The sequence below is a fragment of the Tachypleus tridentatus genome, unplaced genomic scaffold, assembly GCF_004210375.1.
Source record: "Tachypleus tridentatus isolate NWPU-2018 unplaced genomic scaffold, ASM421037v1 tig00693436_pilon, whole genome shotgun sequence".
NCBI lineage: Eukaryota > Metazoa > Arthropoda > Merostomata > Xiphosura > Limulidae > Tachypleus > Tachypleus tridentatus.
The window spans coordinates 9,616-22,210 of NW_027467961.1; the positions used below are offsets into that span (position 1 = coordinate 9,616).

At 31.8% G+C, this 12,595-nt stretch overlaps 1 protein-coding gene across 1 annotated transcript; it reads left to right on the top strand.

The window, feature by feature from the left end:
- Nucleotides 1-1,824: 1,824 nt before the first annotated feature.
- On the top strand, nucleotides 1,825-8,690 carry LOC143243770 (polypyrimidine tract-binding protein 3-like). Its single transcript, XM_076487386.1, has 5 exons — nucleotides 1,825-1,948; nucleotides 3,596-3,714; nucleotides 4,999-5,079; nucleotides 5,708-5,771; nucleotides 6,230-8,690. The coding sequence occupies exons 1-5, from the start codon at nucleotides 1,829-1,831 to the stop codon at nucleotides 6,296-6,298; spliced, it is 453 nt and encodes a 150-aa protein (XP_076343501.1). The 5' UTR covers nucleotides 1,825-1,828; the 3' UTR covers nucleotides 6,299-8,690.
- The last annotated feature ends 3,905 nt before the right edge of the window (nucleotides 8,691-12,595 follow it).

The window sequence follows — 12,595 nt, forward strand, 5'->3', positions numbered from 1 at the left end:
TGTTTATCTAATACACAGTTTGTTGTTCTTAACAATCACTATAGTATAGACTGTTACTAACCAGTAGAGGTGTTTATCTAATACACAGTTTGTTCTTCTTAACAATCACTTTAGTATAGACTGTTACTAACCAGTAGAGGTGTTTATCTAATACACAGTTTGTTGTTCTTAACAATCACTTTAATATAGACTGTTACTAACCAGTAGAGGTGTTTATCTAATACACAGTTTGTTGTTCTTCTTAACAATCACTTTAGTATAGACTGTTACTAACCAGTAGAGGTGTTTATCTAATACACAGTTTGTTGTTCTTAACAATCACTTTAATATAGACTGTTACTAACCAGTAGAGGTGTTTATCTAATACACAGTTTGTTGTTCTTCTTAACAATCACTTTAGTATAGACTGTTACTAACCAGTAGAGGTGTTTATCTAATACACAGTTTGTTGTTCTTAACAATCACTTTAATATAGACTGTTACTAACCAGTAGAGGTGTTTATCTAATACACAGTTTGTTGTTCTTCTTAACAATCACTTTAGTATAGACTGTTACTAACCAGTAGAGGTGTTTATCTAATACACAGTTTGTTGTTCTTCTTAACAATCACTTTAGTATAGACTGTTACTAACCAGTAGAGGTGTTTATCTAATACACAGTTTACTGTTCTTCTTAACAATCACTATAGTATAGACTGTTACTAACCAGTAGAGGTGTTTATCTAATACACAGTTTGTTGTTCTTAACAATCACTTTAATATAGACTGTTACTAACCAGTAGAGGTGTTTATCTAATACACAGTTTGTTGTTCTTCTTAACAATCACTTTAGTATAGACTGTTACTAACCAGTAGAGGTGTTTATCTAATACACAGTTTGTTGTTCTTCTTAACAATCACTTTAGTATAGACTGTTACTAACCAGTAGAGGTGTTTATCTAATACACAGTTTGTTGTTTTTGCTAACAATCACTTTAGTATAGACTGTTACTATCCAGTAGAGGTGTTTATCTAATACCCAGTTTGTTGTTCTTGCTAACAATCACTTTAGTATAGACTGTTACTAACCAGTAGAGGTGTTTATCTAATACACAGTTTGTTGTTCTTAACAATCACTTTGGTGTAGACTATTACTAACCAGTAAAGGTGTTTATCTAATACACAGTTTGCTGTTCTTCTTAACAATCACTATAGTATCTAACCAGTAGAGGTGTGTATCTAATACAGTTTGTTGTTCTTAACAATCACTTTGGTATAGACTGTTACTAACCAGTAGAGGTGTTTATCTAATACACAGTTTCTTGTTCTTAAGAATCACTATAGTATAGACTGTTACTAACCAGTAGAGGTGTTTATCTAATACACAGTTTGTTGTTCTTCTTAACAATCACTTTCGTATAGACTGTTACTAACCAGTAGAGGTGTTTATCTAATACACAGTTTGTTGTTCTTCTTAACAATCACTTTAATATAGACTGTTACTAACCAGTAGAGGTGTTTATCTAATACACAGTTTGTTGTTCTTAACAATCACTTTAGTATAGACTGTTACTTACCAGTAGAGGTGTTTATCTAATGCACAGTTTGTTGTTCTTCTTAACAATCACTTTGGTATAGACTGTTACTTACCAGTAGAGGTGTTTATCTAATACACAGTTTGTTGTTCTTAACAATCACTTTGGTATAGACTGTTAGTAATCAGTAGAGGTGTTTATGTAATACACAGTTTGCTGTTCTTCTTAACAATCACTTTGTTTTAAAATGTCGTTTTTTTATATAAAATTTTTGCTTCCCTCAGTTTAATTTTTTTTTATGTAAAATTATTGTCATGTTCTCTTTTTTCTTTGTAGCAATGACACACCTGGACAAAATCATAGTATTTGGAAAACAGATCAGAGTAACACCATCAAAACATCAGGTTGTCCAGATGCCGAAAGAAGGACAGCCAGTAAGACATTAACGTTTTTGTTTGTTTTTTCTGTAAGACTAATAATATATCTTACAGCCAACATAGCCATTAATATCAAGGTTCATTTTTATTTGGTACTATTCAAGAGATAAACAAGGGATGGATTGGATTCTTTAACATTTTCAAGGGAAATAGCTAGAAAAGTTCTACAAGTTCTGCTTTGAAATTACAACAATCTAAGTACTTTTCAAACAGAGCCTACTGGGATCTTTTGTGACATCTTGTTAGGCCAGTCTGTGCTTCATATAAACATATAATAATGTTTTTGTTAAATTTAATCTTCAGCTTTATACATCATTGAAAGAAATATGTGATAAATGTGCCTCAATATTCTGTTGTCAGACTTTAATTGGTTGTTTAATGATGTACAGTATTGTGTTGTTGTTTTTAGCAGAAATGGTAATACATAGATCCCGGATGTAGTTTGGATTTTTTTTTTCCTGTTTTTGTCATTTTATATGATTGAATTAACTGAAGTATAATCTGAAAAAATAATGAAACTATTATATATAATGTGTTAGTTTGTAAAACTAGGTACATATAAGTCAAGAGTTGGTATCACTTTCATTGTGATATGTAAAATATTTGATTTGCAGTGAATTTTTATAATTTTAGAGATTTTTAAATCATGTGTAATGTTTCACATTGCTTAAAATTATGTACTTGTGATATGATTTAAGAAGAAATTTTGTTTATGTAGGATACCAACAGCTCCAGTTTCTTTTAAAATTTGAAGCACTTCATTATACATTAATCATAAATTTTCACGCTATCCCAATTTACACAAGTAGAGGTTAAAGTGCACATGTCATGACCTGTCACATGGTTTCATTCACCCTGGTAAAATGTATTTGATATTAGTGTTATCTATTATTCATTTTACTTTAGATTGCTGATTTAGCACAGTTGGTGGTGAGTACCACATACAGTGTGGAAGGATACTGAAAAAACTGTAAATACGTTTTTTGTAGGTTCTAGAGGTTATGCAAATACAACATGCAAAACTCTATGATCGACAAAAGTATTTTTATTCTTCATGTAAACATTATCTTGCACTCTTTGTTTTAAAACAGAGCTACAGTGGGTTTCCTGCTGTGTCTACTGCAGGAAATAAGACCCCAGATTTTAGCATTGTAAGTCCAGAAATTTGCTGTCCCACCATTGGACATTTGTATTCCAACCTGTTAGATTCCAAGCCAGGCTCATTTTGTCAATTCACAGACACATCTTGAATACCTAATAACTTTGTAACTACTCTTCTGATGTTTTGTGTGTGGCAGATTTATGGATTTTACTAAATGTTTGCCACATTTCATACATATTTACATAATAAAATCAGAATCATAGTCAGGTTTCCTTCTCCAATATGTGTTTGATCCAGCAGACTAATCCCCTCTACCTTCAGCAAGGAAAGACTTACAGACTCGAGTTCAATAAATGAAAGCATTAATTGATTGAATGTTAGGCTTTACCACATAATTATATGCACATAACTTTACATCATAAATATGTTATGATGGCATGTACAGAACAGTTAAGGTTTAGCTGCGTTAGTGTAAGTCTATCTTGATGACTTCATACAAAGCAAGATGAAAGTTTATCCAGATTTTATCCTCTGTGTACCAGGATGCTGGATTGACCAAAGATTTTACTAGTTCCCCTCTGCATCGTTTCAAAAAGCCAGGGTCGAAAAACTACCAGAACATCTACCCTCCCACTGCCACTCTCCACTTGTCCAATATACCGTAGGTGCTTTTGTTTTCTTGTTCATTGGAAATTAGCTCTTGTACCATGTAAATATTATATTATCAGCCAATTATATGGAATTGATTGCATGTATTTATGTAGTATTGTTCTTTTAAATTATTTTGTAAAAATAATTCAAATTTTAGTCCACTTAAGAACAACAAATTAGTTTATTTCTCCCTTTCTACAAACTGCCTTTACTTGTACAGCACAGTAACTTGCAGACTTAAGTTTACAAGTGACATTCAAATGAAAACATCGCACTAATGATACAAGGACTGAAGTGAAACATAGTAGTGAAATTTTGCTACTACTTTATTGAATAACTGAATATATATTGTCACTAGCAATGGTCTAAGTACTTCACTGATGCTCGTTCAGTCTTCTAGTAACTAACTGATTCTCATATTTATAATTAATCTTTGCTCTAGATATTTCTAAAACCTATTTGATTATTACAATCAGCACCTTTATCTCGCAAACAAATTACAACATTAAAAATTTAGCTTATAAAATTTTGTTTTATTTATTAGAATTTTTGTGGAATCACAAGTTTTGAATCGCATCAAGTATAATAATACTTTTACGTTTTCACACAACGTGGGACCTATTGGTCCATCTCTGTTGTTCCATTTTCTAAACTAAACTAAAACTGTTAATAAATTAATTTTAAAGAATCTTAAAGTCAGTCTTTATCATCTGTATATTTATCAAGCTTTCTATTAAACTCACTTAAATTTACTGCCTCCACAATATCTATAGGCAACCTATTTTTAAAATAGCTTTTTGTTTGCTTGATTTGTTACAGAATTAAAATTTTTCGTCCCAACAAGTAAGTCTTTATACAATACTTACTGGTTCAAAAGATTAAAAAAACTAACCATCACGATTCACTGTGGTCTCAGAAATAAACCTGAAATACCTACCCCTAAAGTAGATGTGTAATTTGAAACAGTTACAGAAAAGTGTGTACCTTAGAAGAGTACCCTGTAAGTTCTAAAGGAAAAGGTAGTTAAAGGGTATAATCTCATACTTCCTGTGAATAATCTATCTATTCAATACATGTGGTTAAGAAACAGTACTAAAAACACACTGTGTTATTTAGATTAAATGGTGAGAACTTTTATTCCTTACCAGTGGTCACAAATATAACCGATACATTAATGTATAATAAAAGTACTTTTCACAAACAACTTGGACTAATGAACTTTAAACAACTCTGTTTAATAATTTTTAGTAGTGTAATAATAATTATTTCATGAAATAATTTGATTTGTTTAAAGGCCTAATATTACTGAAGAAGAGATCAGAGATGCCTTTACTAGTAAAACAGGAGGTAGTGTTGTAGCCTTCAAGTTTTTCCCGTAAGTACACTTTGGTCATTTTTTTCATTGTGTTTGAATTAAAGTAAAATTTAGTTGTTTTATATAGGAGAAAAAACATTAACTTTGATTTGATTTGCATATTCCTGATTGTTGTCTCCTTGATAAGTAAGCTTGTTGTAAATGTTCCACATACTGTATCATTTGAACTGTCTGAAGTCCACATTTGAAACGTAGGGTGCTTGAAAAGTCCAAAATGTGCGAGTTATATTTGAAATCTAGAGTTTTAACCGTTATGTTAATAAATTGAGATGAAACATTTTGGAAGATGCATGTTCTTCAATATAGTAATTGTTTTGTCATTTGTTATTAATTAGTGTGGTCCAACTATTTTTCCCACACAGCTTGTTTCTATCACTGTCATGTGATGTAACTTTTGAATAAATACAAATAAGTGCTCTTGATGTTTAATATGCAAAAGGTCCTGTCTGCAACTGTTACCATGTTTGTGGAATTTAAAAAAACAAAATTAAAATATAAAAATATATTGTAGTGCATTTTCTCTTACCTTTAAGCAGCTGAAAAGCATTCATAACCATGGAACAGGTTTTACTATAATGATTTGATTATTCTGCACTTTGTGAAAGTTGAAATTCATCTAATATTACAGTAAAGACCCCAAGATGGCTCTCATCCAGATGAAGTCACTAGAAGAAGCTGTTACTGCTTTGATAGTAAGTTTCACTTCATTATAAACAAAATAATGGTTAATATAAACATTTTTTTTTTCTTGAAAGTGTGATTTCTGTGACAGCAAAATCTGTTTAGTTGTTATTACAACTTCATTTCTGTATTGCTAACATAGCATTTTGTTTTACTTCAGTATACATGTATCGATTGTAATTTTGCTTTGATTTTAGCTGCAAATAATTTAGAATTCTTTGGAGAGAAGTGCTAATGTATTTTTAAAACAATAATAACAACCAAATGCACAGCTTCCATCGTATGCATGGTTTAGAGTTAAACAGAGTTCAATATTATTGCCATAAAAAGTGGTCCAGTGCAGCTGCTTGTCTTACTATGTTTTTGAGATTTTAAAACTGTGAAAATAATGCTTTACTGCCTAAACCTTGTCTTAAGAATTTATACTCAGGAGTTTATTATTTAAAGTTTTGATTTTTTCTTACCACAGAAAATGCACAACCACCAACTTAGTGAATCCAACCACTTAAGAGTGTCCTTTTCCAAGTCGACAATCTAAACTGAAGTTCAAGGTTTTCAGAACAAAATAGATAAAAAGATTGACTGACCAACTCGCTGTCCACGCTATGGAAAGAATGTTGTTAATGTCGTCACTGTGATACAAGGAAGCTTGGAAAAGAATAATAAAACCTCTGGAATGAGAGTAAACCAGAGTGTTGGAGGTTATCTAAAGATCTGGTTTTGTAAATGAGCATACCAGCCTGAATACCTCGTTGAAATTGGAAAAATTTATTCTAAGTTAATATAACCTAACTGACTTGTTTTTATAATCAGCAGTCCATCATCATTACAAGGTTTATTAGAAATTAAACTGTTTTAAGTTTCTCACAAGATACAATACAAGATTATTAACTTTGTTAAATAGAAAAAGTTTGAAATTCTTACCAGTTAAGACATTTATATGACAAAACATTTGAAATAACTGTTTTCATTACGCTGTCGTTACTACGCTTTGATAAGCTGTCTTCGTATCACAGTCGCTTCTTTACTATATAAGACTACTGTAGTGTGTGCTTGTGTTGTTTTCAATGGACCTTTATATATATATATTGTATTTTTGCAAGCTTATTCAATATAATACTTGTAGTAGTGGGTGCAAAATTTCATATTTGTAAATCTAATCTATTTTTGCATATTCATCTGCTATCATTCTATAATACACGATGTGGGAAAGAAACCAAGTAATGTATTTGTTGTTACGAAGAATAGTAAATAGAATATTTTGTGGTTTGGTTGTTTTATGCTTCAAATGAAAAAACAAAACGGTTTTGTAAGTTTTCAATATTCTGTCCATTCTGTAACCAACTTGCATGTTTAAAAGAGAATTATAACTACTGTTGTCGCTTTTCCCACTTCTTTAAACATTTTTGACAATTATAAATTTAGTGATAAAAAAAACAAACTAATGTAGCAGAACCTGTTGTTAGCGTATTGTTATCGTACTGTTTTATTTTTCGAAGAAAGTTATATAAGTTGTTGTTAACTGAAAGTAGTGTTGTGAAAATCTGATTGCTTTACTTTTATTATATAAGAAGGGACCAGAAGGTTACAAAGACATGAATACAACCTTTATATTTTTATTTATTTATAATTGGAATTGTGAGCATGGATGGTCTATCTCCAATAACGATCATGTAGTTTTGTTGCTTAGAAATATTATGACTTAATAAGTAATAATTCGTACACCATTCTCATTAAAAAAAAGTTCTTTATCTCAACTGTATTTTCTTTTCAACTCGAACAGACTGTTTGTTGAACAACAAAATAGCAGGTGATTCTGAATCTCGGCTGAATTATCCCATTTGACTGGTTTAATAGTGGCATGCATATCCCACAAAACATATCTGTTGAACTTCTAACAATAAAAACAGGATTATATGTATGCATGCAAATTTTAATTGGTATATTTAGGTTTGGTAAAAACATATTTGTTTTGGAAATGTGCCTTTTAAATATTAAAACTGATACAGGTGACAACAAAAAGTTTTAAATTTTTTGGTGACCATGGAATCTTATTTTTGAAAAATGTTTACCAGAAAGTTTTGTCTTTAGATATAATGAAATTATAAATTTACATGACAAAGTTGAGGTCATTTGGCAGGGTAACTATCCGTCATATTTCTGTGCCTCTCGTGTTCACAGGTGCTGTTTGTTAGCACAAAACCTCTGATGATTGAACTCTTTTCATATCATAGTGTAAATGTTAAAGGTGAAGAAAATGTTTTACAGTACCTCAATGTATTTGGGTTGAGCTGTTTTTAGCCATGATCTAACTGTAACAACACAGACATAAGTACACACACACACACACATATATATATACACACACACACTTGTAGTGTTTTTTTAACGTAGGACCTGGCTGTAATAGTACATTTTCAATAGTTTTAATAATGTACGTCATTCAAAACTAATAATCAGTCAAATGAAATATTGCATGCTCTTCTTGACTAATGTTTATTTCTTGTTGTTTTTTTTCATAAAACAAAAATCTCCAAGTGGTAATTTACCCAAGATAATGCATTTATTTTATTACATAAATATGAAGTTTCAAAAGTTATCAAATGCTGTACTCTATTCAGTATTGTATTGTATTTTTGTTTGTTTTTCTCCTATTACTAAAAAAAAAAAAACAGTTGTAACATATTCTGCAGGACAGTCAAGTCAACTGTCCAAATGTGGCTGAAAAACTGTGATTATTTTTTTTTCTAATGCTGTTACTTCTGTCTTTGTTGTTGTAAAATAACGATAACCTTAGTTGGAAATTTCAGTCTTTCTAAACCTTTCTCTTTGTGGTGGTAGTATTCCTGTTAACTTGCACCTTTCTTATGTAATGATATTTTTCTGTGCATTTTTACAGTGAATGGTATTAAAACTTCTTGAAAAACACATGTACATGCTTTGTTTTTTTTCTCTGCCAGTCTTATATAATGTATTATCTATTGTTTCTTTTCATTTCCTAGTTTTTTAGCATGTTCTCGTTCCTTACTATCTTTACACTAGAACTTTTTGTTGCAACAATATTGTACGATGCACATGTGCACATTAATCTTAGAATGACACACGTTTAAATTATCTTAAAACATAAAACTTACCCACCTACAAATATAAGATACTTTTCTTTAGGTTCTAGGGCTGTTCAAAAGTTTACTATGACTATTATTTTGAAAAAAAAAAAAATGTTTCGTTTTCCTGCGTTAAAACACAAGACGAGATGTTAGTGACATTTTCTTCTACAGTAGTTAAAGAAGAAAGAAGCCAATCAGTAGTCCCGCCATCTTAAATAAAGTACAACAACAAAAAAATGTTCCACGTTAGACGAGATGCAAGTTCCATATTTTTCCTTTAAATAAAAAAAAAACTTGTGAAGTCTTTTTAGACATGTTTCATATAAAGCAAGATGGTATTCCCGTAATGTTTAGCAATAAAACTAATAAAATATTGAAGACAGTTTTATTTAACTAATAATAAAATATCTTAACATTTACCAGAAATATAAAACTGGTAATTCTTCTTGTTAAGTGAATTTTCACTCTTAAGAATTATCTCTGTTTCCTCCTCTAAAAAATTATGAAAACTGAAGAAATACATATTATTTTTTAATATTAATTTACGCACTCAATCGTACAGACATGGGCTTTCATATCGAATTCAATGTCAACATTTATTTTACGCAAGTTTAAGCTTGCACACATTACGCAAATTTCATTAGTCCCCATCACATTTTGGCCGGTTGCCTAATTGTTTATCCTTTACAAGTTTGATAAATTAAATCTAATAAAAAATACCACCAGAAATGGTGTGGCAAAAAAAAAAAAAAAAAATTGAGCGTGCGAGTTAAAGGATTTATTAGTTGGTAATTAAACACAAAGGTCTCTATGCACTACTAACCACCAGTATCGCAAAACCGGTTTCTACCGTTGTAAGTCTGTAGACATTCCGCTGTGCTACTGAAGGAAGGAACTTAAAGGTATGATATTAAAACTGGTAGCTACACTTAGAGCATTGTTCACAATTTTTAAATAAATATTCAACCGTTAGTGTTAGCTAGGCCTAGCTTTCTGCTCAACTTTTTGCGTGATGCTGAATAAAACAGTATAGCTAAATAGTAAATTAATATTTCTGTACAATTCTTATCAGTGCTGTAAGTGTAGCCATTAGTTTGGCCACACCTAATGCGTTTTTGAATAAATATAACTTTTTGTCAATACACATCAACAAACCATAAGAATGTAACCAACATTAACTTTAGGATCGCAACCCTATTATTTGGAACAGACTTGTATAATTTAAAGAAACAAGATTCTTTAAAATATTTGGTGGTAGTATTTTTCTTTCTAAAACAGTGTTAATAACTTCTATTATAGTAACGTCATTGGATTTAAATTTAATTTCTTATCGTCATCCGTACGTACTCGGTACAGCTGTATCAAGCCTTGCTATTTAGGGTCATTACTTAAACATGACGCTAAACGTTTTATCAAAAAGAGAATCACATAGAATTTGGTAAATTTGCGCTTAAAAGTTGGCAGCGAATAATAACCACCAATCGGTATGATACTTTTCAAATTGTTTAGCAAGAAACTTCTAATATAGTTTGCTTGGGCTGATAATTATATATTTTCACGTACTTTCACCTTAAAGTATTGCTGTTATAAATCAGCTGTTTTTAACCTGGATGACAAAAAAAAACTAAAAATGGTCTATTTTTTGCTCTAGGTGAAGCTGTTGTAAAAATTTTAGACCAAATAGCTCTCGTAACTTTTTGCGTAGGCGTGCGTAAATATATATGTTAAATAACTTTGCACAAGTGGCTTTTATTTTAGACCAAATTTGACATCTAATTCTCAGTTGTAAATGTTTATAGTGTATCAAATTTAAATAATATCAAAAAATTAAGTAGGCCTGGCATGGCCAGGTGATTAGGAGCGCTCGACGCCTGAGCTGATGATCGAGGGTTCGAATCCCTGTTACACCAAATATGCTTGCCCTCTAAGCCGTGAGGGGCGTTATAATATTATGATCAATCCAACTATTTGTTGGTAAAAGAGAAGCCTAAAAATTGGCGGTGGCTGGTGATGACTTGTTGCCTTCCCTCTCTAGTTTTACGCTGCTAAATTAGGGACGACTAGTGCAGACAGACCTCGTGTAGTTATGCGCGAAATTTAAAAAAAAAGAAAAAAATAACTATGTTTTCTTAACAGGTAAGATTTCCCACTTTCGGTGAGAAGAAATAAAAAACAAATATGAAGAACCTCAATCAAAATTGAAATCTGGGATGTGAAGTAAGGATCCAGTAGAACACATTCACTGAAAGTTTGTTTTTGAATTTCGCGCAAAGATACTCGAGGGCTATCTGCGCTAACCGTCCCTAATTTAGCAGTGTAAGACTAGAGAGAAGCCAGCTTAGTCATCATCACCAATCACCAACTCTTGGGCTACTCTTTTACCAAGAAATAGTGTGATTGACCGCGTAACATTATAACGCCCCCACGGCTGAAAGGGCGAGCATGTTTGGTGCGACCAGGATTCAAACCCACGACCCTTAGATTACGAGTCGAACGCCTTAACACACTTGGCCATGCCGGGCCTTTCACTGAAAGTATGTGATAGTTTGGATTACTGGACCCGACTTACAAAAGTGGAAAATTGCTAAACCATCACTTATGTTAAAACACGATGTGTGCTGCAGATGTTGGTCTCAGCATTGCACATAACATGGTTTATGATACATTTGTTTGTCCCTACGAACAAACTTGGAAATCTTAGTTTCTCGTTTATTTTAGGTTCAAAAGTGGTAATTTTCAAACCAGACATCTTAAATTTTTCGAGAAGGTGTGTTTGTTTGTTTGTTTTGGAATTTCGCACAAAGCTACTCGAGGGCTATCTGTGCTAGCCGTCCTTAATTTAGCAATATAAAACTAGAGGGAAGGCAGCTAGTCATCACCACCCACCGCCAACTCTTGGGCTACTCTTTTACCAACGAATAGGGGGATTGACCGTCACATTATAACGCCCCCACGGCTGGGAGGGCGAGCATGTTTGGCGCGAACCCGCGACCCTCAGATTACGAAGTGCACGCCTTAACGCACTAGGCCATCGAAAGGTGTGATTTTAATTGAAATTAAAAGTTTAGAAAATATCGTAGAAGCCTCAGTAGGCTTCTATAGTAGTCTAATTCTCCTTTCTTTTTTAGCCCTACTTCCTTAGTAGTCTTATTAAAACTTCAAACGTAAGGAGATGCTGTTTAAAATTGATATAACTGTTGTGTATTTTGTTTTACAAGCAGATGTCACATTTATCAAAATTTCAAAAACACATTAAGTGATAGTAGGAAAGGAAATGTTTTTTTACTCTCGTTAACGCCAAAATGCAATTCAGTTCCATACTTTAAGGATGTGCGTTATAAAAATGACAATCAAATCATCCTACTGCATTTGACAAAACAAGTACGAAAGTTATCATTAGCTGATTTTGACCAGCAGCCTTCCCCCTAGAATAGTGGGTCTATAACGTTTCAGGTTAGCGCACCACTTTTTGTTTAATTTCTCTTAATCCCAAGCCTAATTTTTTTTTTAAAAAAAAGATAAAACCTAGTAACAAAAATTCATATTTTTAACATTTGTCCATTAGTGCGAACGACGCGATTGTTTTTGTATTTTGTTTTTGGCACGATTGAAAAATACAGGGAATATTTTAGTCAATTTTAAGGAATAAACTACTGACGGGTTTATGCAAGTAGATGTTGATTTATAAATTAAGAGTACAGTATGTATGATATATACCTGGAAAGCTG